This window comes from Anas acuta, chromosome 16 (assembly GCF_963932015.1).
Source record: "Anas acuta chromosome 16, bAnaAcu1.1, whole genome shotgun sequence".
NCBI classification, from domain to species: Eukaryota; Metazoa; Chordata; class Aves; order Anseriformes; family Anatidae; genus Anas; species Anas acuta.
In genome coordinates this window covers 15,661,134-15,688,353 of record NC_088994.1, presented here as the reverse complement: position 1 = coordinate 15,688,353, position 27,220 = coordinate 15,661,134, and the positions used below count along the sequence as shown (strand labels likewise).

General features: G+C 62.9%; 3 protein-coding genes across 9 annotated transcripts; 2 read left to right on the top strand and 1 right to left on the bottom strand.

Moving 5' to 3' along the window:
- Nucleotides 1-431: 431 nt before the first annotated feature.
- Nucleotides 432-3,068, bottom strand: LOC137865643 (signal-regulatory protein beta-1-like). The gene is made up of 6 exons (XM_068700861.1): nucleotides 2,928-3,068; nucleotides 2,580-2,718; nucleotides 1,868-2,212; nucleotides 1,371-1,685; nucleotides 932-1,264; nucleotides 432-857 (listed from the first exon to the last, which is right to left on the bottom strand). The coding sequence occupies exons 1-6, from the start codon at nucleotides 3,066-3,068 to the stop codon at nucleotides 754-756; spliced, it is 1,377 nt and encodes a 458-aa protein (XP_068556962.1). The 3' UTR covers nucleotides 432-753.
- A 122-nt stretch (nucleotides 3,069-3,190) lies between these two features.
- LOC137865646 (signal-regulatory protein beta-1-like) lies at nucleotides 3,191-6,009 on the top strand. Of its 6 annotated transcripts, none has more exons than XM_068700870.1 (5): nucleotides 3,191-3,320; nucleotides 4,033-4,386; nucleotides 4,522-4,711; nucleotides 5,119-5,158; nucleotides 5,435-6,009. In XM_068700870.1, the coding sequence occupies exons 1-5, from the start codon at nucleotides 3,242-3,244 to the stop codon at nucleotides 5,555-5,557; spliced, it is 786 nt and encodes a 261-aa protein (XP_068556971.1). In that variant the 5' UTR covers nucleotides 3,191-3,241; the 3' UTR covers nucleotides 5,558-6,009. The 6 variants fall into 6 exon arrangements, with proteins under 6 accessions (XP_068556971.1, XP_068556969.1, XP_068556970.1 ...); XM_068700868.1 differs by having other exon boundaries at nucleotides 5,432-6,009; XM_068700869.1 differs by having other exon boundaries at nucleotides 5,116-5,158.
- Nucleotides 6,010-13,002: 6,993 nt separating this feature from the next.
- On the top strand, nucleotides 13,003-26,807 carry LOC137865639 (tyrosine-protein phosphatase non-receptor type substrate 1-like). 2 transcript variants are annotated; one of them, XM_068700846.1, is made up of 9 exons: nucleotides 13,003-13,091; nucleotides 16,784-16,869; nucleotides 22,462-22,812; nucleotides 22,982-23,296; nucleotides 23,403-23,741; nucleotides 23,975-24,076; nucleotides 24,510-24,531; nucleotides 24,641-24,680; nucleotides 25,344-26,807. In XM_068700846.1, the coding sequence occupies exons 1-9, from the start codon at nucleotides 13,018-13,020 to the stop codon at nucleotides 25,596-25,598; spliced, it is 1,584 nt and encodes a 527-aa protein (XP_068556947.1). In that variant the 5' UTR covers nucleotides 13,003-13,017; the 3' UTR covers nucleotides 25,599-26,807. The 2 variants fall into 2 exon arrangements, with proteins under 2 accessions (XP_068556947.1, XP_068556949.1); XM_068700848.1 differs by lacking the exon at nucleotides 13,003-13,091 and adding an exon at nucleotides 16,282-16,437.
- The last annotated feature ends 413 nt before the right edge of the window (nucleotides 26,808-27,220 follow it).

Genomic DNA, 27,220 nt, shown 5'->3' with positions numbered 1-27,220 from the left:
CTGCCGTGCTCTTCTTCCTCGTCTTTACCTTCATCCTCATCTTCTGTGTATACCACAAGAAGTGTCGGGGTGAGGGGCAGAGCCAGGGTGCAGCCGTGGCACGATGCTCACCCGTCCCCATCCCGTGCTGTGCAGGGAGGCCAGGGACCTCCTTGCCCCCAGTAGCGATGTGCGGGCTGCAGAGACCCCGAGGCCGCCCCAGCAGGTAGGAGCGAGCTGTGGGTACAGGGCAGGGCCCCCAGCCCCGATGCCCCGACGTGGGCGAGCTGCTGGGCACCTGCGCCTTTGGCCGGGAGCCCCATGGATGCCGCGGCCCCGGGGCCAGGGCAGGCGCTGGGCGAGCAGCAGCTGCTGCAGGGGGGCTGTGTGTTGTGGGGAGGGGTGTCCATGGGGCTGTGGCATGGCCGAGCCAGTATGAAGATGCCGTGAGGGAGCTTTTTCAAAGGATTTGTATTTTTGGTGATAACCATTTGCGCAGCAGCGCAGTAAGGGGATGGGGACAGTGGGGGGGGGGGTCCGGGACCTCTGGCCTAGTGAGTTGCCAGGGGACGGGGCCTCGCCGGCTGCTGAGGAGCCAGAAGAACAAGGCAGCAGGGGTGGTGGTGCAGGACCCCCGAAAGAACCATCGGGTCTGCTCGTGCAGCACCACCATCCCAAGCCTGGCACGCTCGGCTTGGAGGTGACGGAGCTCTGACAACGCTCTCCTGCATCTCTCCCGTCTCGGTGGCCTCGCTGTGCCGCCCTGGCCTCTCGTCAGGCCTGCCAGCGCTTGAAGAGGAGGAAGAGGCCGAGGCCGAGGATCGCCTTGTCAAGCAGCATGCAGAGCCACAGGCCGGGGCTGGACAGGAGATGGGCACCTGCAGGAACAGAGGAGTGAGCGCGGGCTGTGGGGAACGCAGCCCCCAGCCCCACAGCCCCCGGGTGCCGGTACCTCCCGAGCTGCGTCCCTGCTGGCCTGAGGCATCGACCCAAAGCGTGGCGCTGCTGCTGAGGGGGTCCTGGCCCTCATGCACCACCCGGCAGGTGAACACAGATATGTTCTTCTCCGGCACGGCTTGCACCGCCACCGTGCTCCTCAGCTCGAACAAGCCCTTGGGGGTCTCAATAGGCCCGGGGGTGCTCCCCGTGTTCATCTCCTTCCCATTCTCCAGCCAGGTGACGGTCACGCTTCCCGGGTAGAAGCCCTGCACGTAGCAGGTGAAGCTCACCGTCTCGTTCAGCCCCACAGGGCCTGGAGGCTGAACCACAACCGTGCTGGGGGGAACTGGGAAGAGAAGCAGCGGATGGAACCGGAGTCACCTGGCCCCGTGCCCATGGGGGCCCTGTCCCAGCCCCGGGGCCGTGAGCACCGGTCCCCACCGAGCCCTCACCTCGCAGGATCTGGCTCAGATGGTAACTCCTTGTCAGTGGGGCCGTCAGCGTGGGGTGCAGCACCTGGCAGGTGAGCTCTGAGCGGATGTCGTCCTTCTGCAGCGTCACCGTCACGGTGCTGGACATGTTGTAGGTGAACTTTGATGGCCCAGGGGTGACGAGGTTTGGCTGAGACCGAATTGGGGTCTTGTCCTTGAACCACTTCACACGGATGTCAATGGGGAAGAACCCCCAGGTCTTGCAGGTGAACGACACCGTCTTCCCCGGCTGCACTCGGTATTTGGGCCTGGTCAGAGTCGGGTTGGAGGGTCTGGCTGTGGGAGAAGCACGGGTCCATCAGTCAGGCTCTGTCCCTGTGGCCCCGGGACCCTCTCCCTGGGCCGGCTCCTGAGCCCCTGCCCCAGAGCAGAGCCCAGGGGACAGGACGGGGGCTGACCCGGCAGGGCTGGCTCCTGCTGGGAGCTGTACTGGGAGCTGTACTGGGAGCCCCACTCACCCTGCACCACCACCGCTGTGCCCTCACCACGCTGATACAACTCTTCACCGATGCCTGTTTTGCGATACTTCACACAGTAATAGGTGCCGGTGTCCTCAGGGCGGACATCTTTGATGAGGATGTTGAAGTCTGTGTTGAAATCATCCCCTGCCCTCATCCCCCGGGACGAGGGGTCTTTTTGGTCATAAATGGTCTCACTGCCACTGCCCCAGCCCTTCAGCCACTTCACGGGGCCGGGGGGACCCCCTTCAGTCACGGTGCAGATCAGGGTCAGCGTCTCCCCCACTCTCACAAACACCTCCTTCTGGGGCTGGTGCAGCTGAAAGCCTGCCTGGGCATCGGCACCTGGGGACAGCGAGAGGAGGATTTGGGGCTGCTGAGGGGCCCTAGAGCCAGGGCACAGCATGGGACCTCCCCAACCCCCAGCACAAAGCTGGGGGCAGTGACAACCCTGTCCCTTGCCCCCCAGGGCAGACGGCTCTGTGCTGGCTCTGCCCCCGGGCTGCAGTGCAGGATGGAGAAAGCAGGGGCCTGGAGATGCTCGAGTAAAGCAAAAATAAAGCAAACCTTTGAGCTGGGGATAAAAGCAAGCTGGAAGAGGGCAGGGAAGAGCCGCAGATCCCTGTGGGCAGAGGGAAGGGTTGCTCTGCCAGCAGCAGGGGGGAGCAGGCCCTGGCAAAGGCGCCGGGGCTGTGCAGGGCTGGGCACTCACCCGGGGCACTGCCCAGCAGCAGCAGCAGCAGGCAGGCAAGAGGCAGCGCCTGTGTCACCGGAGCCATGGCGAGTGGCTTCGTCCCCCTCCAAGCTGTGTCTTGGTGTGGCTCAAGTTGGTGGGGCCCTGGGAACCCTTCCTGGTAAAAGGGGAAGGAAGCGGTTTGGGTTTTGCCTCTGTCCGTACTCCTCTGCGTTGCCCTGCGCAAGCCCAGAGGCTTCCCACTCCCATGGTGTTTGTGCCATCGTGAGGTTGTTCCTCACCAGCCATGGCAGCCCACAGATGGGTGGCACTGCCACGACCACCGGCACGGGGCAGCAGGAGCGAGGAGCCCAAATCCGCACCCACCCTGTGTTTCCTCGGAGCCTCCCTGCAGCCGGGGCTGTCGTGCTGAAACCAGGGGCACCCCGTGCCCACCGCAGCCCCTCCGTGCCATGGCTCTGCACAGGCATCAGGGCGAGCGCACAGGGGCTGCCAGCCGGGACGCATTTTAGGGGTTAAGTCCCGCTGTGCTCCTGCCTGGCTCAGCCTCCCACTGCCTGCCCTGTCTGTCCGGCAGAGGGGCAGGCAGCAGAAGCGTTAACAGCACGCGCCCGTGTCCATTTCCTGTGCAGCTTCTCGTTTTCCTTCTGCAGTTGGAGCCCAGATTTTCGGCAGCACCGATGGCTGCGCTCCGCACCGCGCTGCTGCTGGCTCGGCTCCTGCTGGGGCAGCTCATCCTCGTCCCGGCATGGCTCTCGGGTGAGTATGGGACAGCGGCACGGCAGGGGCCACGGATGGGTGTCCTGCTTCCCAGCCCCACTGCCTGGTTGCTGCTTCTCGGGGGGCTGGGGTGGGCGACTCGGCCACCACCGCAAACCGCTGCCACATGCACGGCTGCAGAAACCTTCCCCGTGCAGGGGTTTTCCTCCTCCGACCACCTCCAGGCTGGTGTGGGGCTGTCCAGGGCACGGTGGTCTCCTGACGTGCTCGCTGCCTGCTCGGGAGCCCCTTGGCCACTTCCCCCAGCGCCGGGACGTGGCGCTGGGCCCCGGGGATGTGCCCGACGGTGAGGGGTGTGCGAGGTGCTGGGTGCTGCGCTTTGCTGCCCTGGGGGGAGCTCGTGTGGAAAGGCAGCCGGGGGCTTTGGGCAGGAGGGACCACGGGGCGGGATTCGGGCTCCTGTTGCACAAGTTTCACAGCACTGGAGAGGTTTTCCTGCCTGGAATTCCCCCGTCTCCCTCTGGCGCCTCGCGTCAGTGTCAGAGTGGGAAGGGATCTCTCCCCTTGCCCGGTTTGGAGCTGGCTTCCACCGCTCCCGTTTAGTGCTGCTTTCTCCCCCACAGCCTGCACGATTTCTGGGCTAAAGCGCTGAGCAAGCTGCGGGTGCTGTGCCTGTGCCGGGCAGGGGGAACAGAGCAAGCTCTCGCCTCCTTCGGGAGCTCAGCCCCTGCTGTGCTGTCGCTCTCCCCAGGTGCGGATGCCCAGGCGGGTCAGGGCTTTCAGCTGCAACAGCCCCAGAAGGAGGTGTCGGTGAGAGTGGGGGAGACGCTGACCCTGATCTGCACCGTGACTGAAGGGGGTCTCACCGGCCCCGTGAAGTGGCTGAAGGGCTGGGGCAGTGGCAGTGAGACCATTTATGACCAAAGAGACTCCTCAACCTGGGGGGTGAGGGCAGTGAATGAGTCCAACACAGACTTCACCATCCTCATCAGGGACGTTCGCCCCGAGGACAACGGCACCTATTACTGTGTGAAGTTTCGCAAAACAGCCACCAGTGAAGAGTTGTATCGGCGTGGCGATGGCACGGTGGTGCGGGTGGTGCAGGGTGAGTGGGGCTCCCAGTACAGCCCAGCACGACCCCACTGTGACCAGCCCAGCTTGGCCCCAGCCCTGCCTGCGGCCAGACCCACGCTGCCCCGCGCCCACCACCCTCTCCGCGCTCCGCCTTGTGTTTTCACAGGGACTTCTCCATTTCCCAGCGTGGAGGTTGCAACTGCCGTGCTCTTCTTCCTCCTCCTTATCTTCATCCTCATCTTCTGCGTGTACCACAAGAAGTGTCGGGGTGAGGGGCAGAGCCAGGGTGCAGCCGGGGCACCCGCAGGCTCACCCATCCCCGTCCTGTCCTGTGCAGGGAGCCCGGGGACCCCCAGGTTGGTACCCCCACCTCCTAACTCTGCGTGCTGAAGGCAAGCAAACAGCCTCACACCTCTGGCTCCTGCTTTCTGCTCCCCCCAGAGCACTGATTTGACCCAGAAAAGATCTTTATTCATTCAGTGGTGCCTCGCTGCGCTGCACTGCATCCCTTGTGTCCGTGGCCGGCTGGTGTTTTGTGCCCCAGTCCCTGCAGGGCCTGAGGCCAGTCCAGGCACTGGCAGCATGCTGGCCCTCTCCTACACGTCCAGTATGGGCACGGTGCAGCTGTGTGCTGGGGAGTTGAGCTGAAATTCGGGCAAAAAATCGTGCCCTTCTGTACTGTCTGTGCGTGCTGTGTGCCATGGGCGCGGTGGGGAGGGCGGCTGCCTGGCCCTGGCTCTAACATCCTCCTTTCCCCCAGCAGCAATGTCCGGGATGCAGAGACCCCGAGGCCGCCCCAGCAGGTAGGAGCGAGCTGTGGGTACAGGGCAGGGCCCCCAGCCCCGATGCCCCGACGTGGGCGAGCTGCTGGGCACCTGCGCCTTTGGCCGGGAGCCCCGGGGATGAAGCAGCCCCAGGGCCAGGGCAGGCGCTGGGCGAGCAGCAGCTGCTGCAGGGGGGCTGAGCATCGTGGTGAGGGGCATCCGTGGGGCTGTGTCATGGCCGACCCAATATTAAGGTGCTGTGAGGGTGCTTTTTCCAAGGTTCCCTACTGATGGCTTTAACCGTTTGCACAGCAGAGCAGCGAGCAGAAGGACATCCACTACGCCGACCTGCAGCCCCTGCGCGAGGCGCCGCAGCGCAGCCAGAGCCCCGGCACCGACCGCTCCGAGTACGCCAGCATCAGGGCAGCTGCCAAGTGACGCACGGCCCCGCCACGGCCCCGCCGGGGGCTGAGGAGCCAGCGCCGGGGGAGGAAACCGAGAGGTCCCTGAAGGGCACCAGAAAGAAGAAGCGTATCTGTCTGCACAGCGCAGCCGGCCCGAGATCGGCATCTGAACCTCAAAGCTCTCCTAATTCATTCCCATCTTGGTGGCTGTGCCATGCAGGGGGAGGCTCGGTGCCCGAGCTGCCCTGCCCGGGCTCGCAGCAGCCACCCCGGGAGCCAGCAGCCACCTCGAGTGCAGGATCGGGGCCCCGTGCTGGGCAGCTCTGCCTCGTGCGAGCTGTGTGGTGCCGATGGCTCCGCGAGGACTTCGTGCACACCAAACTCTGCCAGAACAGGCCACTGGAACTTGCCCTGCTCGGCGGATCCATAATTTGTGTAGTGCCTGAGCCCGTCCTCATTAAAGCCTGCTAGCAGCCATGCTGCCCAGTCCTGCCGTGTGAGAGTGAGAGCGATGTGCATGGCCTGCGGGGTCTGGGGAGATGTGGGGCTCCCGCAGCCCTGTGCCCACTCACTGCTATCAGCTTTGTGCCAAGCTGCCACCACCCCGAGCCCCCCTGGGGGCAGCTCCCAAGCCCAGCAGGGTTGGGACAAAACGGAGCAGGCTGGGGGTGAAGAGCAGGACCCCAGCTCTGCTCCGACCCGCGCCCCAAGTGCCCGGCTGCTGGGCGAGGGGCAGGCTGGACACCCCAACCCCACAACCCCAGCGCTTGTGACGCTGATTCCTCAACCCACTCCTTCCCTATTCTTAGCCATTTTTAACCTCCTTCTTCTGACCACGCGCCAGGAGAAGGAGGACGGGGTGAAACGAGGCAGGAAGCCGCGTGGCGAGCGCTCCGTGGTGCAGCTGCAGCAGCCGGGGGTGTGCCTTGGCACGGATCCCCCAGGCGCAGGCACCCCGCCTCAAACACTGGGGTTAGGGGCTCAACGCACTCCTCCCGCAGAGAAATCATCGCTGCTGCCTCTCCGGCCCTGAGATCTGTCCGCAGTTGCCAGCTTCCAACTCCCTTTATCTGTTGTTCTCTGTGAAATTAAAAAAAAAAAAAAAGGAGAACCGAAAGAGGACAGCGCGACGTGTCTGCGAGCCTGGGTGCACGGGGGAGCCTTATCGGCACAGAGCTCCTGTCAAGGGGCAAGTTGTGGTGGGGGGAGAGAAGCCACTTGTGAAATGAATTTGCATGGCTGAAGCAACATCCCGTGCACCAGGGGACATGCCTTGGGGGACAGTTTGAGGACGTTTCTTTCAGGAGCACTGCTGGAGGCACTCAGCACCCAGCACCGAGCGCCCAGGGCACGGTTTGGGGGGGATTTTACCAGGCAGGGGGCTGCCACCAGCACAGCCCCCTCTGCCCAAGCCCCCGGGGGACTCGGGGCCGTGGCACCGGGTGAGTGGGGAGCCAGGGCTGGGAGAGCTGCCTGGTCCCCTGCTCGGGGAGAACCCGCAGCCTCTGCGCGGGGACGGTGCTGAGAGTCCCGAAAACGATCGCGAGCAGGAGTATGTAAAACGTGTGGGTGAGACTGAAACCGGGGAGAGACCTCGCAGACAAGGGGAAATGAAATCTGAGGGCACGCAGGGCTTTTGAAGCACTGGGCTGGGCCGGGAGGGGGGGAAATCCAGTTTGACTCGAGCATATGTGAGGCGGCGAGGAGCACGGCGCCGCGGAGAGCCGTGCACCTAGGAAAGGCCCAGGTCTGCGGCTTACAGCCCAGGAGAAGGATTTGGTGGTTATTATAGGAAAATCCTTTAAGCCAGCAGCCTGGGGTGTGCCGGCAGTGAAAGCACAAACAAGCACCCGAGCGTGGCACCAAGGTAGGACCGCGCTGGGCAGCGCCTCAGGGGGCGGCAGCAGGGGTCCGGCGCTGCTGGCAGCGACACGGGGAGGGGGGGACGAGGGACTTGTTGCTCATCCTTCCTCCGTTTGGTTCGTGGTGCCGCCGGGTGTCACGTCCTGCTGGGTCACACGCTGGGCGCTGGGGTGAGAAACGCAGGTGCTGGAGCCGGCCCCGAGAGCTGCCGGGGGCTGACGCAGCTCGGAGGGTGCAGGCGGTGCCGGAGGGGGGGCCGAGAGGAGGCAGAGCAGAAACGCTGGCTGGGTGCAGGGGGGGGAGCAGCTCCCCCAGCCCCAGCTCGGGGTTGTGCTGTGCTGGGGTGAAGGTACGGGGGGGGGACGAGGGACCTGGTCATGGCCCCACCACGTGTGTGCGCTTCAGCTGAGGTTGGTGAGCACGGGAGCGCAGCGCGGGGCTGTCTGCGGGGAGGTAAAGCCCAGCAGAGGGGCTGGGGAGAGGCTGAGTCGTGGGGAGGGGTCTGCAGAGCCCCCCGCTCGGAGGAGAAGCAGAAAGCAGCAGTCAGGGAAGGGCTGGGGGGTGCTCAGGGGCTGCCCCAGCGTCTGCTCCGCGCCTGTGCTGAAACGAGCAAGGAGCACAGGCCTCCGGCAGCAAGCGTGCAAAAGCGAGTGGGCTGGGGGAGAGCTGATGGACGAGGATGGTCCAGCACCCAAAGCCACAGGGTGCCCTGCCATGGGGTCCCAGAGGTGTTTTGGGGTCCCAGTGCTGTCCTGGGGACCCTGCAGTGCCATGGGGACCCTGCGGTGCTCTGGCATTGCTGTGCCAGGACACCGACGGGGAGCAGCACCAGGAGCTGGAGGAATGCCTGGGGTACCCTGAGGGAAAAGGAAAGGGCACATTTCAGGGCACATTTCAGATTTTGAAATCTCAGGGACATTTCAAAGGGCCCCAGGAAAAACCGCGCGGGTCTCGTTGGTGCCTGCTGCCTCTCCGGGGCCATGCTGCTGCCGGGAGAAGCACGGGGATGCTGCATGGCCAGCACCCTGCACACACCGATGTCCACGGGACGTTTTGGGGTGCCAACACTTACTGGGGAGCAGGAGCTGGCTGCCCACCAGGACGCATTCAGCCTTGGCTCCTTTTTGGGGCCAGGCTGGCAAGAAGAGGCAGGTGGGAGCGACGCTGGGAGCAGGGCTGGGATCCAGCCCGGGGCTCAGCGCCGACGATGCCGAGCGCAGGCTGCCCAGGCGTGCCTTCGTGTGACGCTGCTGCCTGTCCCCACGCACCCGCCGGGCTCCGTTCCTGCCGTCTCAGGGGGCAGAGCAACTCGAAACCCCGCCAGCTCGCCATTTATCAGGGCAGCATTTTAATTGGAAAGCGAGGGCTGGAGCAGGAGGAAAGCGGTGACACGCTTTGTGCTGTTCCTGATTTATTTCGCGTCTTCCTTATTGAATCTTATTCCCCAGTTTCATGGTTATTGTGGATTTTTATTAAAGGGGATAAACAGGGCTGGGATTTGGGGTTGTCATAGGAACCGCTTCCGTGCCGCAGCCTCGGTGCCAGCTCCATCCTTCCCCCCAATTTCCTGAGACGGGGGGGGGCTCAGCTCTCTCGGGCACACCAGATATTTTTCCAGCCCCTAAGCTCAGCCTCATCCGTGGGGACATCAGCGGGACCCCAGGGCTGCGAGCTGAGCAGAAGCATCCCGTGGATGCTGCTCATCCCTGTGGATTCTCCGGTGTCTGATAGGAGGCTGTGCCATCGCAGCTCTCGCTGCTGGCAACCTCCCTGCCCTACCTGCTCGCAGTTTTGTGACACCCCTGGGGACAGCACGGGGCGGGCTGGGGACTGCCCTTCTGGCCGTTCTCCGTCTTTCCTGCCACAGGACAGAGAGTGAAAACGAAAGCTGTCAAACCCATTTAAATCCAGCGATGGAAGGAAATCCTTCACACCCAGCGCTCGTTTAGCCCGCTGCTGCTTCGCCGTAGGATGTCGGTGAGGCCACGAAGTTGGCAAGGATTACGGAGGGATTTCCAGGGCCGTGGGACGAACAGGAACATCCAGTGCCGAGGGAAGACTCGCTTTGTGCTCTCGGCATCTGACGGGCCGCTGCTCAGGGACCGCTGCCAGCCGGAGCCGGCACAGGGAGCGCAGCCCCTGCATGGGGCCGGCGCCCACGGGGGTGTCAGGGTGGGCAGGGGGTGTCCCGCCAGCTCTGGGGGTGCCCCTCGTGTCAGACCAGCTGAAGGTGGCACAATGCTGTGGTCCTTGTCCCCCCCCCAGCACCCCCACGTGCGTCGTGCCCCAAAGGAGCTGCGCACAGGGGCTCGGCTCAGCTCAGCCTCCCGGGGATGCTCCAGTGGGGCTGCAGCACTGTGAGCAGGATTTACGCAGGGAAAAGAGCCCAGGGCCGCTACTCGGACTGGGGAGATGTTTTTGGGTCACCCACAGCGAGGGCAGGGTGAGGGGGGGACTCCAGAACCCAGCTCCTCCCAGCACAGAGCGACCTTAAAGCTCGGCCGCGCTTGGCCACGGCCGCGGTGCTGGCAGCGCCCCGAGCCCAGCACAAGTGCCCCTCTCAGGAGAAGTGCAAGGGGAAGAAAAAAAAATATTTAGAGAGGCAGGAGAGCTGCGGGAGGCAGCCAAGGCACAGGCTGAAAGCGTTTTCTCAGCGGCAGCGGCCACCCTGGCCAGGATGCTCTTGGCTGTGGATGTGCCCGGGGGTGCTGCCAGCCCCCAGGGGCCGTGCCGGCGCCGGCAGCTCCCGGCACGGTGCCGGTGGATGAGCTCGGTGGCGCCTGGACCCAGGGATGCAGGAAGAGCATCGTGGGCAGGATGCGGCCCCAAAGGGCCCTGGGTGGGGAGCGTGGCCCTGCTGGGGCTGGGAAAGCAAGGCGCCCTGTAAAATAATTGCTCCTGACAGATCCGTTTCTTCGGCGAGGCTCGGGCTTAATTTTATCATGGTATCCGTAACCATGGCGACGTGTAAAAATAACGGCTCCCCGAGCAAGGCGAATTCCCCGTAAACATCGCCCGTTTCCAGGAGCCACGGGAGCGTGGATGGGGGACTCCCGGCCCTGGGGTCAGCACAGCATCACCCAAAATCCACCAGCACCATCGCCGTGCCCCCATGGGTGGCAGCACCCCAGGGCCCACCGGTGCTCGCGGCCCCTCTCCGGCCTCCCCGGCTGCTGGGACGGGTTCAGTGTTTGGGTGAGGGATTCACTCGCTGACTAATTAACGGTGTTAACCGCTTACGCCTCTCGATGATGATTTCATTTGCTAATCCTTCGGGCTACCCGGGGCTCGCAGCGGCTAATTGGGTGGATGTCATTAACGCTCGCGGTCAGGAGCGGCTGCTGAAGGGCTGCGCTGCGATGAGCACCGGAGCGCTTCGTGGTGCTGCACACAAGTGGATTTCACTCCCCAGGACTGAGCTCAGTGCCCTGGTGATGTCCCTCCTGTCCCCACAGCGGGGCAAGGACCCCAAGGTGCTGAGCAGGGCATGCAAGGCCTGGATCCTGCATCACCACCAAAAGACATCCCCTGGTGCCTCTCTCCAGCTGTGCCGTGCGCCTCGGTGCTGAGCTCTGGGCAGGACGGTGGTGCTGTGCTGTGCAGCTCCTGCCTCGGACCCCCAGGACCACCGCAGCCACCAGGAGAGTGGAACACATCGCAGAGCTGGAATTGATCCTGGTGCGCTTTTGGTTGCCCTTTGGCTCTGGGGAAAGAAAAACAAAAAAAAAAAAGACCAAACAAACCAAAGCCTCGCAGCAGCATTTTCCTCACGCTCCCAGCGGCAGCAGGGATGTGCCTGGTGTCTCTAGGGCCAAAGCAAACAGCCCCGAGCTGCAAGGCCACTGTGGGGACATCGACCGCGGGGACGGTGAGCGCAGGGACAGCGGTGCCAGGGCTGGTGGCAGTGCTGGTGGTGGCGGGAGGGGGGGGCACAGCGGGTCTCCAGCCCCTCACCAGCCCCCCCATCGTGGCCGGAGCTGCCCCCTAAACCTCCACCAGCACAAATCCACCACCAAGCCCAGCTCCGAGTCCTGCAGCAGTCCCGGCAACCCCGGTGAGGGCTCTGCCGAGCAGGAAGCGATGGGCTGAGATAGCCCAAGGTGATCAATCCCCCGGCGTTCGCAGTTTTTTTTTTCCTCTGAGGGATTTTGCCAGGCAGCCCGGCCAGCAAGGAGTTACAGCAGCCGTGCCTGGGAGCGCGCTGAGCGTTATCTGCCGCTGCAGCCTCGGATGCGCTCTCACGATAACAATTTGCAATCAACAAAGAACTTTGAGAGGATACAGAAACAAAAAGGGCAGAAGAAAATCAAGATGATATTGCTCCTCCCTCGGCCGCATCCTCACCCCGTGGCAGATATTGTGCCACCAAGGGGGGACCAAGGTCTTCTCCAGCACCTCTCCAAGGGGCAGTGGGCTCAGGGACCCCCGATGTCCCCATGGGCACCCCGTCTGCACCCCATCCACCCACCCACAGCACCCAGGAGCCTTCAGCCTCACAGCCTGACCCTTTGGCATCCCCAGGGGGTCTCAAGACCATCTCTGGATGCAGACACCCCCCAACATCTTTCCATACCCCCCTGAGCCTTGCAGCCGAGGGGTGCAGGATTGGGGCCCCCCCGTGCCGTCCTGGTGAGCCGCCCTGGCTTTATGGGGTGCAGGCAGGGCTCTGTGGGATCGCAGCACCCACAGCCAGCGAGCAAAACTTCCTCCAGAGCAAGGGGCAGGATCCTGCCCGCAATGACCGAGGGCTCCCGGCAGCCGGCCAGGCAGCGAGTGTTTTTCCCACCGTGTCAGCATTTCCACCCCGAAACCCTGCGTCCCTCTGTCCAGCTCCCGGCCCTATCGCCTCCAGGTCCGGCCGGGGGGGGCAGGCTGCCAGGCCAGGCACAGGATATAAAACCACCTTTCCTGCCGTGACACAGCCTGGCAGGAATTCCCCGTAGGAACCGTGCCTGGGCTGCGTTAAGGACGCTCGGTGGAATTACCCGGCTCCGGCACCCACTGGGTGCTGCTCAGCATCCCGTGGGGGCTGCATTGCCTGGGACTGGGTGAGCCCCAGCACGGCACTGGGGCACGGGGGCACTGCTCCCCCTGCTCGCAGCCAGCTGTGGGGGTGATCCATCACTTCTCCACATGGGGTGAGGGCGAATAAACCCCACAAATGCTCTCAGAGCATCGCTCCCAGCGCCGGCATCCCTCCCTCCTTCCCTCTTTCTCCCGGCGCAGAGAGCAGCAGGAATCAATCAGAGCTAAACTGGTCCATAAACGGCATTTTATGGGTTTCAAGGGCACCCCCTGGTCCTGGCAGAGCGCTCAAGCTGCACTATAATTAAGTGGGTTCTCATCTAAGTGATGAGAAACGTGCCCCGGCCCCGCTGGGCTGCGAGAGCACTCAGCCCCGGCACCACCACGGCCCCTCGGCGCAGGGAGCTCGGGCTGTGAGGTCCCACCTGAGCCCTAAATCACACCCTAAAAGTTTAACCAAAGCAGGAGCAGTTCCCTCAAGGCCCCTGAGATGATTTTTGGGCACAGCCAGGCTTTTGGCACTGGGAGGAAGCCGCCCCCAGACTCCACAGCTGCTCCTGGGGTCCTAACGAGGCACCTGCAGCTAATTGCCCCCGGGGTAATGGGATGCCTGGGGGGCTCTCCCCTCCTTTTTGCAGCAGTGTGGTGCTGGTGGTGGATGCTACAGCAGGAGCAGGCAGGTACGATGCCCCCCTCATCCCTTATACGATGTTTGTGGGGTCGGGATGCTCCCCCACCACTTCTGCTGCCTTTGCCCCTTCCCCATGCCCAGCTCAGCGGGGTCTGTGTCCGTGGTGCCCCGTGAAGCAGGCTGCAGGTCGCTTCTTTCCACCCCTGTGTTGGCATATTGCTCGTTAGAAGTTAACATCGGCTAAACTAATTTAAGCTCTTTCTGTACTGGATGTCTTGGGCTAAGTTGGCAGGGTACCTAATGAAGCTGAAGCTCCATTTGTTGTGCTGGAAAGCCCTAAATATCAGCGGTGTAATTGGAGCTACCTACTTTAGGAGCCATTTGGGTGTTTTTTCTTCCAAGCTGGAAGCCCGGGGAGGGTGCTGGATCCGAGGCTCGGGGGGTCTGCAGGACGTGCACCCTGCCTGGAGGGCTGGAAGGGGCTCAATTTTGGGTGCTGGAGCTGGAGGACAGCGGTGCTGAGCGTGCTGCGGGGTGGCTGAGCTCCTCGTTTTGCTGCAGGAGCACGAGGCGGTGCCGTGGCATGGTCGGGTCATTGTGGGGCTGGGATGTGATGGAGCAGCGGGGGTCCCTGCAACCCCCAGCACCTTGTTGTGGGGAGCTGTGTGTGTTATCGGTGGCTGTCACCTGTTTGGGGACAGTTCTGAGCCCACACCCTGCTGCTGGGTGTTTGCTCAAGGTGTTTTCTAATGGTCTGCTGCCACCTCCACCGTCAGGCTTGCTACCAAGCCCATGTTTGGCACACATTTGGGAACTGAAACCTCTCCCACCCCGGTCACCTTGGAATTCCCCTCCAGCCAGGCGAGCTGCTGCCGTGCAGACGGAGCAGAGGGGATCCTACAGGCTGATGGGGGAATAAAAGAGCCAGGGCAAAACCAGTGCTGCAAAACATTTGTCTGGGACTGCCCCATTTGGGTGCTGCCGGGCTCTGATTCACCATCTGCCCCAAACCCTCCCCGCCAGGCGCTGCCGCCCAGCTGTGGCTCACCTCAACCCACGCAGCCCTTTGAGGAAGCCACCCGCTGCCTCGAAGCCCCAGAAGAGCACCGATCCCCCCCAAAAAAGCCCTGCTCAAACCCTTCCCCAGTCCTCCACCCAGCTCCGGGGTGGGATGCTGGAGCAGGGGCTTCGCCTGGAGGCGCACGGGCGCTGGCGTGGGTGCTGGAGCAGACGGAGCTGTGCGTGATGGTGCCGTGCATCCGACACATCCTGCTCCTGCTCCTCTCCCCTCGCTGCAGGACGGGGGCTGCCCACCCGGGGTGGCTCCTTCCAGGCCCCCCAGCAGCGAGCGGAGGGGCCGTGGGCAGGAGGCGAGGGGGTGGGGGGGGGCAGCGCAGCCTGCCCATATGCTCCCTGATGGGGAGCACTAGCAGCTCTTCCCGGGAAGCTCGCGCTGCGCCATCTGCTCTGCCTCGGTGCCTTCTTCTCGCGGAGCTTTTTTTAAGCCCCAACTTCTCCTTCCCCGGCGCTCCGTGGTGGCGGCTGCCTGCGCGCGGGCTGTCTGCGCTCTGCCATCGCCTCCCAACAGGTTGTCTGAACCCTCGGCGCCGGGCTGAAACCCAGCAGGCCTCCAAGAGCTCCATTTAAAAATAACCTGGAAAGCACTGAAGGGCTGTGGGGCATCCGTACAGCACCTTCTCTCTGGGTTCCTGCTCCCAGAGGTGGTTTGGGAGGGACGCGCGGCGCCGCAGGGTTTGCGCAAACCGCAGCTAATCCCGTGTCCTCTCCCCGTGCAAAGCCATTATTTATCCCCCCCACGCCTCGCTGCCTGTGCAGCAAGCCAAAGGCCAAACCAAATGGCTCCTCCGGGCCCTTGCTGCTCGCTCACGTGCTCGCCAGATGTGGGAAGGGGAAATAAAAGCAGCAGCTGCCCTGGGCTCCTGGGGACGGCAGTGGCCACGTGTTGTATCTCTCCTGGGCTCCCTGGGAATTGCAGTGGCCAGAGCAAAGGAGCGCAACCCCCAGCTGCTCCGGGGAGGTCCCTGGGGTCTGTCCTGGCTCCTAAGTGAGTTAAATCAGGGCTGGATGCAACATGTGGGTGTAGCTGCACCCGGCAGGGCTGATGGGGAAGCTCGTAGGGACGGGGACGTGAACGCGCCTGGGCTGAGACGTGCGCAGATTGACGGTGCCAAGTCACTTCAGCTATCTTTGCTGTTTGTTTATGGGAAGCTCTAAATAAAGCCGACAGCCCCAGCGGCTGCCGGGGAAGGAGGCAGGAGCTGCTGGTGCCTGTAGTGGTCCTGGCACGGCCCCGGCTGCTGCCCTTGGGTCGAGCTTGGGGTGGGAGAGCCCTCGGCTGTGATGGGTGCTGTGGTGTGGGTGGGTGCTGCTGCGGAGCTGGGGCTGGGTGCTCAGCTCCTGCCTGCAGAGCTCGTACCTGTCCCGGGGGGGCTGAATTATCTTCAGGACCTGCTGCGGCTCCTGCTTGGAGCTGCCAGTGTCGTGTGTGGCTGCCCAAGGTGCTGAGGACCGAGCTGGTCCCCGGCCTTGCCGAAGCACCCACGGGTGCTGGGAGAAGCTGCGGCAGGAGCAGGCTGTGGAGGACGTGTCCTTGTGCCTCCCCTGGGAGGGACTCTGTGCTGGTTGAAGCAGGGAGCTGCAGGGACGCGCATCCTGGGGATGCTCACGTCCAGGCGCCCTCTTCCTTTGCTCCCTCCCTCATCTCCATTTCCCATCGCTGCTGCTCCATCCTCAGGCTCCCATCCTTTCACAGCAGCTGGGCTCATCCTGCTCACCCCATTTCCCCGCTTGGGGGGTCCTGGGGGGGCTGTCCCGCTGTTCCCAGGAGCCCTGCAGGGCTGGCTGCAGGCATCTCCAGGAGGGTCCCCATCCTGACCCCAATGTGCTGACCTCCGCGTGGCACCTCCGGACCCCCACTCGTGCACCTGCAGCGGGTCCTGTGCAGCCCCTGGGGAGCCCCCAGACCCCTCGTGCAGCCCCCAGGGGCTTTTCCCCCTCAATTCTACCCTGGGCTGCGTGTTGAGGGTGGGGGGGCTCCAGCCACCGACCCTCGATCCTGGATGAGCGCCCCTGGTTCCTCCCGTGCGCCTTGGCCAGGGGGGCTCCGGGGGGGGGGTCGGATCCTTCCGTAGCCCACCTTAAGAGGGCGGCGTGCACCCGGGCTGCCCCCTGCAACTTCTCCGGGAGCCAGGCGGGGCCGGGCAGCTCGGAGCCCCCCCCTCCCCAATCCTCCACCACCGGGGCCGGCCCCAGTCCCGGTGCCAAGCAACGGAGGCGGCGCCGCGGCGGGGCAGGGGCGGAACGGGCTCGGCACGGCTCGGAGCGGCTCGGCACGGAACGGAACGGCCCGGGGGGGGTGGGGGGGGCTCGGCCAGGTCGGTGTCCGTGGCTGGGGGGGGTTTGGATACCGGGAAGGGGGGGTACCGGGGTCGTGGGGGGGGGTGGGTGCTGCGTGGGCGCAAGCCGGCCGTGCGCCTGCAGCGGAGCGGGGAGGGAAGGGGGGGGGGGGGGGGGGCGCACGGCCATCCTTCCTCATTTTGGGGCTGCGAAGTGCAATTTCCTTCTCCATCTGCGATTCTGCATTTTAAAGGGGGAAGGAGAAAAAAAAAAAGGAAGAAAAAAAAAAAGACAACGAATAAAAACCAAAACCAATCAACGAAAGCCAAGCCCCGGGGGTGCGCGCTCTGAAACCTTCTCGTGTCTGTTCCCCCCCCCTCCCAGGAAGAGCCCGGCCATGGAGCTCCTGCCCCGCCGCCCTGCCTGGCCGCTGACCTGCTTGGTGCTGCTCAGCCTGCGCCCCTGGCCAGGTAAGGTGCTGGGCCTGCTCCCTGCTGCTTTTTCCCTGCGTCCTGCCGGGTGCTGCCCGCTCCCTGCTCCCCAACCTTCCCCGCCGTGTGCTGTGCGCTCCCCGCGCCGGCTTTGACCTTTTTCTTGGGTGACCTAGAGCGTGCCGATGGCGAGCGAACTTGCGGGGAGAGCGTGGTTGCTTTTTTTTTTTTTTGTTTTTTTCCCCTTCCTGGGAAAAAGATGCGGGGAAGAGGCATGGTGTTCCCAGCCATTTGCCAGCACCCCCCTTGCCAGCCGTGGGAGAGGCGAATCTCGGCGAGCAGCCGGCGCTGCTGCTCCCAGGCCGCCCCGAGCGGCACAGCAGCACGGTGGAGGTGCTGGGGAGGCTCCACGCCAGGAGCTCATTTTCCCTGCTGCCCCCCAGGCTCCCCCCCCCGTGGCTGCGTGCACCTCCTGCTGCGCTCTGCCCAAGCGTTGAGCACCGGGGTGGCAGGATTGTGCCATGCCGGGCACCCCACGCCTCCCAGCCCTCCTTTCTGGGCCACCTTTGGGTGCACCCAGGCTCCTGCTGTCTGCCTGGGGGTGTCTCTGCCCTCCCCAGGCACCGCAAGTCCCTGGGAGAAGCTCGGGGCTGTAGCACGGGAAGGGCCAGCAGAGAAGAGCTCGTGCCGCTCCCTGGCTGTTTCTCTTCCCTCGTGCAAGTGGGAAGTTTCTTGTCCTGCCAGGAGGAAGCCCTGTGGTGGAGGCTGCTTTCAAGGATGTTTCATTTCTAGAATATTTAATTTCAGTGCAGTTTATCTCGAGCGAAACTGCTGAGGAATCGCTCCCCCGACCCGGTGTTTTCTGCCCCTCTGGGGAGGAACGGGGCATTTCGTGCGAACCTCGTGGGGCGAGAGCAGTGCGCCGTGTTCGGGAGCGTCTCCCCAGTGGGCGTTTTGCCTGCTCCGTCCAAATTTTTGCACCCCTCAGCTGGAGCCCCCTGCGAATTGCCCACCTCCAGCTGGGCTGAAACCTCTCGGTGCTGTGCGGGGGGAGCTCCCCAGGGCTTTTTGGAGACGTTTGCTGTCGGAGCTCCGCTTCGGCGGGGAGTTGAGCGCAAACTCGAACAGAAAGCAAATGCTTTCGCCACAGCGCTGCTTGTTTGCTCAATTGCCTGATCACAACTGAGGAGTGTTGGCCCTAAGCTGGAAACTCCTGGTTGCTGAAAGCCAGCGAGGCTCTGGCTGTGAGCTCCGCTCCAGTGAACCGCTGCGATTTCCTGCCACAAATGAATGGCTCAAGCGAAGCTGTCGAGCTTAATCAAATGTCGCCCCGGAGGGAGAACCCCTTTTTTCCAAGCCAGTGGTAGGAAAAAAAACCATCCTGGCCTCCCAACAGGGCAAAAGGTGCTGGGTTGCCAGCTGGTGAGAGCGGTGGTTTGTGTGAATGGTTTTGGGCTCAGGCATGCAAATCTCTTTCCACGTGGGTTTGGTGGAGACGCTGCAGGGAGCTCTCCTGCCCCCGTGGTCAAACCCAGCCTGACCTCGAGGAGCTGGCACGGGCTCCTGCTGCTGCAGGAAGCCATCGCCGAGCAAAAGGGAAAAGAGATGAGGCTGCAGGATGCCTTTCTGTAGGGCAGAGGGGAGCGATGTGCTGGAAAACCCAACTGCAAAGCCCCCTGGTGAAACCTCCGCTGCTCCCAGCCCTTGGCTGCAGGCTCTGCTCAACGAAGGGCTTTGGGGGCGCTTCGCGGAGGCTCCGAGGAGGAGGAAATCTGTTCGGTCGCGGGGCTCTGGCTTGAGATCTGTTAAATTTCTGTTAACGCTGTAGGAGGGAAGCTCGCAAGTGGTGGCTGTGCGTGATCCGAGGCTTCCTCTGATGTCATTCTGTAAAATATAGCCCTACTACGGCGATCCGCGCGGCGCTGGGTGACTATCTCGCTCCCTTTTTCTTCCCCCAAACTGCAGCTTCCAGGCTCTTTTTATAGCCGGCACCTGTTAGTTTCCCCAGCAGCCTCCCTGCTGCAGGTGAAATTCCAGGAGGATTATTTTGGGGTGCCTCTGCCCATCCGCGCCCGGATGCCGGCGGCCAGCTGCACGGCGCCCTCCCCTCGCCATCCCCAAACTCCTTCCCCGGCGCCTTCTGAAGAAAATCTATTTTTACCAGGACTCATTCGAGCGCTCTCGCTCGAATTCAAACCCTGGCCTCTTACAATCTGTGCGCTAGCAAATACTTCAAAAAGGTGGAGTTAGAGGGGAAAAAAAATGTGTCACCGAGATGGAAAACTTTCACCGCAGCGGGAGAGCGAGGTGGTGGTGCGCTCTTGATTGAAATCAAATAAAGGATGAGGACTCCAGCACGGTGCCTGTGCTCCTGCCCTCTCCTTGGGCCTGAAAAAAGCCCTTTGGTAATTCGGGAGTGTAGGGCAGAGCAGGTCACAAGGGCACAGAGCACCTGAACTCCCCTTGACCTTGGTGGCGAGAGGGAGAGGGCTGCGCTCCCTCCGCAGGAGGTTTGGGGTCTGGCTTGTCTGTCCTCTAAGAAAAGAGCTTTATGGGGTGGCACTGTGGGATGTGGCAGGTAGGAAGCTGGCTTGGCTGAGCTGCTGCTCGTTGTGGGGCAAAACACGGTGGGGAGAAGTAAAGGCACGGGGTGGCACGTGCCGCCAGCGGGTGCCTGCTCGGGGAGGGCTGCGCTCGGCTCTGGAACGAGGAAGGGGAGATGTGAAAGTCTGAGGTCTCGTACGTGGTGCGAGGGGAAGCTGCCCTCAGGGGGAGGGAGAGAAGGAGCCTCGGTGGAAACTTTGCATTTTTCAAGCTTGCATGTTCTGGGGTTTTCAATCAACTTCCCCTTTGTGATTTCCCATCACGAGGAGGGTGGGGGCATGGCTCCGTGGGGTGCTGCCGATGTTGGGAACTGCTTGTGCCCGACCGGGGGACGTGGGGCAATGAGCAGGGGACGTGGGGAAGCCTGCACGGCGCCTCGAGGGGCTGCCGGGGGCTCCCAGCACCTCGTTAGGGCAGCGTGGTGTTAACACGACATATCATGGCTGAAGCTCATGGATAATAAATCTCCTGCGAATCCCGAATGTGGCGATCCGAGCAGAGCTGCGTGAAAAATCTCTGAATTAGCACAGTGCCTCACAGCAGAACTCACAGGAGGGGAAAATAGCCAAAAAGCCTCGTCTCAGCCCGATCGGAGGGGCTATTTTGGAGCCGTGAAACGTTTTATGTAACGACCAAGACCGAAAGCTGCTGGCAGCACAGAGCCCCGTGCTCCCTGGCTGCTTTCGGGTGCCGGGGCCAGCAGCAGCCCCTCGCCTCGCTGCCCAGCGAGGAGGCAAAACAGAGAAATACTCTCAGCAGCTGAGCGATGCTTGTGCCTTGACCCTGTTCTGAAACCCCTCTCAGAGACCCCAAAGCAGGGTGTTCTTCCCCCACCGCCTTCCTCCCCTCCGGGCACGACGCGTGCCTCGCCGAGAGCTCGACAGATGGAGAGAGGGAGGATGCAGAGGGAGCGCGTGGCTCCGCGCGGGCTGTGCTGGTCCCCTGGAGCTGGGCAGCTCCTGCAGCGCACGGGGCCCTCCGGGTGCCCATGGGGATGAGGATGGGGGGGAGCCCTGCCCCGCTGCTCGGCTGCTTTTAAGCAGGATCGCAGCAAGGAGGAGCGAGCAAAGCTTTTGTCACGCGGCGCAGAGGGGGCCCAGCTCCGGTCCCTGCTTCCCACAGCCACCCACGGGTGTGCCCGGCCCTTTTTGCAGCACCCCGTGCTGATGAGCCACGGGGCAACGTGGGTGTTGGTGGCCAGATGGGGCAGGAAGCAGATAGCAGAACGCATCCTGCAGCCAGGCGGCTGCCCTGGGTCTGCAAAGGGGTCATGTGCTGGGGGTGGCGATCCCAGTTCCTGGAGCTGCCCCGTCCCCTGTCTGTGCTCCCTCCCTGCTCTGCTGGAGGCTTTCCAACTTCTGTGCCATGCTCAGATGCTCTCAGGAGAAGCTGCACCAGAAGTTGTGCCGCGTATTGGCCCTCTCTGGGTTCAGGGTCTCTGCTCTGGGGCTGCTCCCCCCCCTCTCCAGCCAAGCATCACCCCAAAATCTCAGGCTCTGCTTGCAGAAGCCCAGCCCGTTGTGCGCAGGCAGGAAATGGAGGCTCGGCCTGAAGGGTGCGCTCAGGTGTGACACAAACCTGTTTTCCACCTTTCCACGCCTGTCTTTTGGCACAAGCCTGTTTTGGCATCGCGTGCTGCTACCACGCTGGCTTTGCTGTGGCTCCGAAGGGAAATGCTGAGGCCTGAAGCTTTTGGCTGCGAGCATTGGCCCGTGCAGGGCTGCAGCGAGCTGCTGCCCTGGCCAAAAAGCCTCAAAGATGAGATCTCCATGCCTGTCTCTCCCTGTGGCTTGGCGTGGAGCTGCCCCCGAGTGGGACTGAGGTGCGTGGGGCTGTGGGGTGCGTGGGCAGCCTCGCGGGAGCCCCTGCCCTGGGATTTTCTGGTTCAAGAGTTGTGGCGCAGCCGCAACCCAAACGGAGCTGAGGAGCAGGCTGGGCTGATTGCACCACAGCTCGTACAAAGTCCTTTCTGCAGTCCTGTGGCCTTCATCCGTGTGCTCCCAGTGCTGGCAGCTGCAGCAGGAGCTGCCCGCCCAGGTCTCGCAGCCTTTGCGCAGCCGTGGCACCACTCCTGCGCGCCGCTTACCAGCCCCGGGGTTACAGCGTGGTCAGCAGCACCCGGCTGTCCCTTATCAGCAGGGGAATTCAGGCAGTGCTCCCACCTCCTCGCTGCTTAAAAACCTTCCCTCAGGCACTTATTGAGTTCAGGTGCAGTGAATACAGCTGTACAACAAGCGTCACCAAAATTAATAGGTGGTGGAGCCGCGGGGGGCTCTGCCTGCGGTGCTGTGGTTCCCTTGCCCCATGGGGAGCGGGGACGTGGCCGGCTCCTGCTGGGCTGAGCCGTGCCTGCTGCGGTCACTGCCCGGCTGTGGGGAAGAGCAGAGCTTCTGCCCTTCCCCTGGAGCCCTCGGGGATTTTGCTCGGTTGAGGGTGCGTGCGGGAAGGGGCACGGGGTCGGCTGCGTCAGGGCGCCGCGGTGCGGAGCCGCTCGGAAGGCGACGGATTTCCTCTGCCGGTGGCGAGGACGAACAGCGGCTGCCTCCTGGGCTTCAGCTAACAGCTGGGCTCTGCTGGGGTGAGTCGGGGCTGGGATTCGGTGTACATGATGATGTTCAGTGCAGAATGTGGTGGTACATCCCCAACCTGCGAGGGGAGACCGCGGCTTGGCGTTTGGCATTGCGTGCCCTTGAGTCCTCTTGGCTGATGGCAGCGAGATACGCCAGGAGGGGGAGGCAGCGGGGCTCGGCTCGAGGTTTGGGCTGTGCAGAGCGTGAAATGCGTTCGTGCAGCTGGGCTCTGGTCGGCTCCCCAGCTGAGACCTGCAGGCACGGGCTGTGCCTGCTCCTGACCCTCTGCCCCACTGCCTCGGGGTGCCGACGCAGAGCTGCCAACGAGTCCTGTGCCGTGGGGACAGGCACGGAGCCTGGGCAGTGCTGTGCTGCCAGGGGTACAGGCATTGGGATGGGGGCCACGGGGCTGCTTCTGCAGTTGGAAGGGACCTAATGGAGTTTGTTTTGTCCCCAGGTGCCGATGCCCAGGCAGGCTTTCAGCTGCACCAGCCCCAGAAGGAGGTGTCGGTGAGAGTGGGGGAGACGCTGACCCTGATCTGCACCGCGACTGCAGGGGGTTCTGTTGGCCCCGTGAAGTGGCTGAAGGGCTGGGGCAGTGGCAGTGAGACCATTTTTGACCAAAAAGACCCCTCCTCATCCCGGGGGACAATAGCAGTGAATGAGTCCAACACAAACTTCACCATCCTCATCAGCGATGTCCGCCCCGAGGACGCCGGCACCTATTACTGTGTGAAGTTTCGCAAAGGACCCACCGGCAATGATGAGTTGTATCGGCGTGGCAATGGCACGGTGGTGTTTGTGCAGGGTGAGTGGGGCTCCCAGTACAGCTCCCAGCAGGAGCCAGCCCTGCCGGGTCAGCCCCCGTCCCATCCCCTGGGCTCTGCTCTGGGGCAGGGGCTCAGGAGCTGGCCCAGGGAGAGGGTCCTGGGGCCAGGGAGCAGAGCCTGGCTGATGGACCCGCGCTTCTCCCACAGCCAGACCCTCCAACCCCACTGTGTCCGGGCCCAGTGACCGAGTGGAGTCGGGGAAGATGGCATCCTTCACCTGCAAGTCTGGGGGGTTCTTCCCCAGTAACATCAGCGTGAAGTGGTTCAAGGACAAGACCTCGATACAGTCTCAGCTGCCCAATGTCACCCCTGGGCCATCGAACTTCACCTACAACATGTCCAGCACCGTGACGGTGACGCTGCAGAAGGACGACATCCGCTCAGAGCTCACCTGCCAGGTGCTGCACACCACGCTGACGGCCCCGCTGACGAGGAGTTACCATCTGAGCCAGATCCTGCGAGGTGAGGGCTCGGTGGGGACCGGTGCTCACGGCCCTGGGGCTGGGACAGGGCCCCTGCGGGCACGGGGCCAGGTGACTCCGGTTCCAGCCGCTGCTTCTCTTCCCAGTTCCCCCCAAAGTGGTCATGGAGCCTCCAGGCCCCGTGGGGCTGAACGAGACGGTGAGCTTCACCTGCGACGTGCAGGGCTTCTACCCGGGAAGCGTGACCGTCACCTGGCTGGAGAACGGGAAGGAGATGAATACGGGGAGCAGCCCCCGTCCGACAAAGACCCCCGAGGGCTTGTTCAATCTGAGGAGCACGGTGGCGGTGGAAGCTGTGCTGGAGAAGAACGGCTCCGTGTTCACCTGCCGGGTGGTGCACGAGGGCCAGGACCCCCTCAGCAGCAGCGCCACGCTGTGGGTCGCCGCCTCAGGCCAGAAGGAATCCAACTCCCCCTACACAAACGGTGCGTGTGGCCCCTGAGGGCAAGGCTGTGGGATGTCACCCCCTGGGAGAGCTCAAAGTCCCACCAGAATTCAGTCCAAGGTCTTTGTGTCCTTGGGGGAGTGCTGCTGGGAACCCAAATGTTGTTCTTGGTGATTAGAGCGTCTCTGCACTGACCCCAGCTGCAGGGGCTCGTGGTGCTGCCGTTGCCTTTGGGCCCATGGTGATATTTTTGACCTGTGATTCACGTTTTAGGCAGTTCGCTCTTCATCTACGTTGCGGTGGGAGTGGTCTGCACCGTGCTGGCGCTGCTGGTGGTTGCAATTCTCTACCTCATCCGGGTGAAGCAGAGCAAGGGTAAGGAAAACCACATGCGTGGCAGGGGAACCAGCTGCCTCCAGCCCCTTCTTCTCGAGCATCAGAGCTTTGATGCTGAAATTCACGGCTGCAGCTCCTGCAGACAGGGGAGGACAGAGCAGATCTCGCAGGGTGTTTGCAGGCTGCGGGGAAAGCTCTGCCTGGTGCAGAACCAAATGCGCTCAGTTCGCCTTGTGCCCAAAACACCTGATGCCACCCCGCATCTCCTGCTCTGCACCAGGAAAAGTTCTGCACCAAATGAAGTCAAACTTCTGAAAAATGCAGCCGCTTGTCTCTAGGAAAATGTGCATCTGCTCTTGATTTATTGTTTTTTTTTTTTTTTTTCGTGTGTGTGGGCTAGCATTCCTTTGGGAGGTGGGGGTTACTTTGTTTCCTGAACCATTTCTTTCCTAACCTATTTCTCTTCTGGCAGGTAAAAGCTCGCCATCTGCTAGGTAAGTGCAGATCTCTCCCCTCACTGAGTCACCCATCGCCTGCTCCATCTCTAGAGAAGAGGCAAACGGGGTGCTCGGTTGGTCTGACCCATCTCCTTTCCCCTTCCAGGTTACATGAGCCGGAGAAGAGCAGCGGGACAACCACCCAGGTGTGTCCCTTACCTGTGGGACCCGGGGAGGGGCGAGCAGCCGGGAGCCAACAGATGTGGGAGCGCAGGGTGGTGGCGGTGATGCTGTGGACAAAGAGGGAGAAGGAGGAGAAGCTGCCCTGGGGATGGATGCTGGTTTCCCAGCATCTCTTCTTCTGCCTTTGCCTCTTTTCCTTCTTCTCCTGGGAGAGGTTGGGTTGCAATGACTGGAACCAGCTGCGCGGTGGCGAAGGAGGCTCTTCGTGGAGGAGTTCTGTGTGTGGTGACGTGGTTGTGTGCGATGTCGTGATCAGCAGCAATCTGTCCGTCCCAGCCAGCCTGTGCTGGCTCCCGTGTGGGCAGCGTGCAGCTGGTGTCATTAGAAGGGTTGGGGGCTGCTGCGTGAGGCCCTGACCAGGATGGTGGTGACAGGGTGGCATCAGCAAGGGACCCCCCGGCCTGGTGGTGGCTCTTGGCACCTGCTGGCTCTGAGCTGTGTCAGTGGCCACTAGTTTGAAGGCACAGGGTGAAAATGTTGCTGTGGGGTTGTCCCAGCTGGCTGCTGGCATAGCTCCTGCTGCTTGAGTAGAGGTTGAGCTGTCCCGGGGCAAGCAGCAGTGGGGTGGGCACAGGGGAATCCTCACTTGTGCCCTCAGAGTTAAAACCTTTTGGTATCTCGTGCAGGACTCCGACCCCAACAACATGACCTACGCTGACCTGAACTTCACCAAAGAGAAGAAGAACGTCCAGCGGGTCATCGAGGTGAGCCAGCAGTCGGAGTACGCCTGCATCCAGGGCAGCCAGGCGCCCGCCAGCAACGACAACCTCACCTATGCAGACCTGGACATGGTGCACCTCAGCAAGGCGCCCCGGCGGCCCGCCCCGTGCCCCGAGGAGACCACCTCCGAGTACGCCAGCGTCCAGATCCAGCGGCAGTGAGCGCGGCTGCACTGGCTGGGGCTCACGGGGTCCAGGTCCTCCCCAGGGGGGGCTTTTTCGGCAGCACCGACTGCTGTGGTACCTGCGGTTTGGGATGGAAGCGCAGCCTTTGGCACCGCGGCTGCTCCCGGGGGCTGACTTCTGTCTGCAGAGACTTGGTTTTTGGGGCAGCGTTGGGGACTCCTTGCCTGTGGGACTCCCCCTTGGCCGAGAGGGCCCCTGAGCTGTGGTGTGTTGGGTTTGCTTACAAAACCCAAGGATTCATCGCTGGAAAGCGCTGCAGCTCGTCAGGAAACCTTGGCCGGGCTTATGGGGGGGACCAGGACAGTGCCTCCGAGCCAGATGCTGTGGGGATGCTGCTGCCACGGCTTCCCGCAGCTGGGGGGGCCCCCGCTTTGCCTTTGGGGGCTCTCCTGCCTGGAAAAACTCTGGCTTTAAAGGAAGGACGTGAGCGTCCACCTCTCTCTTCCCAAGTGTCTCTTTTGCGGGCTCTCACGCCGCGGCTACCAAGGCTGGGGAGGTGTGTGGGGTGTGCGAGGTGAGCCGGGGCTGTGCTGGCTTTCCCATATCGTGCTGCCCGGGGCACTGCAGCTCCTCAGCACCAAGCATCTTCCTCCTCCTCCTCCTCTTCCTCGGCCTTGCCCTGCTTCAGGACTGAGCCGTGCTCCCTCCGCAGCCACGCAGCCCCAGCCGGGCCTGGAGGCCGCAGCGAGACCCCGCTCCCCTCCCTGGTTACAGCTCCCCCCCCAGGCACTGTTTAACATGTTTTGACTGTTCGACATGTAACTCTTAATTTTTCGAGCTTCAAACCCAATGTTTCTTGTGTCGTACGTGGGTGTACTGCCGTGTTATGTAGCACTAGAATAAGATGTGCAAAAATTAAGGACGAGGCCTACGTTAAAAAAAACAAACCCTAAACCCTGTAGAGCTTCAGCGTCTCACATGCCCCCTTCCACCCTCCCCCAGGCTTGGCTGGGGGGCCAGGCCAGCTCCCTGCAGCCAGGGGCGGGGGGGGACACATGTTTTTGTGTCCCCCCCACCCCAGGACATGGTGTGGGGACCCCCCCCCCATGGTGCCCGCGTGAGGCATCGGGGAGCCTCGCTGCTGCTTCGGGATCTGTGTGACCGCTTGTACTGACCACGACTTGTTTCTCTTTTTCTTTTTGCTTGCGAGATATTTTTATAATAAAAGTGAAAAGTCCTGCGCTGGCCCTGCGTAGCAGCAGGTCTCTGTGCTTGGGGGGGTCACCGTGTCACCTCCGGGGGGGGTACGTGGTGGGCTGGGGGGTCACAGCGGGCCTGCTATGGGGGGCAAGGCCTCATCCAGCACCATGAGGAGAGGAGCTTGGGGTCAGGGTGCTCGGTGCCAGGGTTCTGGGCACTGTGAGGGGCACTGTGAGGAGGGGGCAGCTCTTCATGTGGCCCCCCTGATGTCTTTAGGTGCTCTGCAGCCCCAGGAGGGGATGTGGAGTGGTTCTGTGCTGGGGACGAGCTTCTGCCATGGGGCCTCTCCCCCCCAACCCAAGAGTTTGGGGCTTGGCTGGGGCTGGTGGTGTCCTGCTTGGAACAGGGGCTGAGATGTTCAAAAGGCTGTTTGCTGCCTGGCTTTGGCTTTCCTGGCA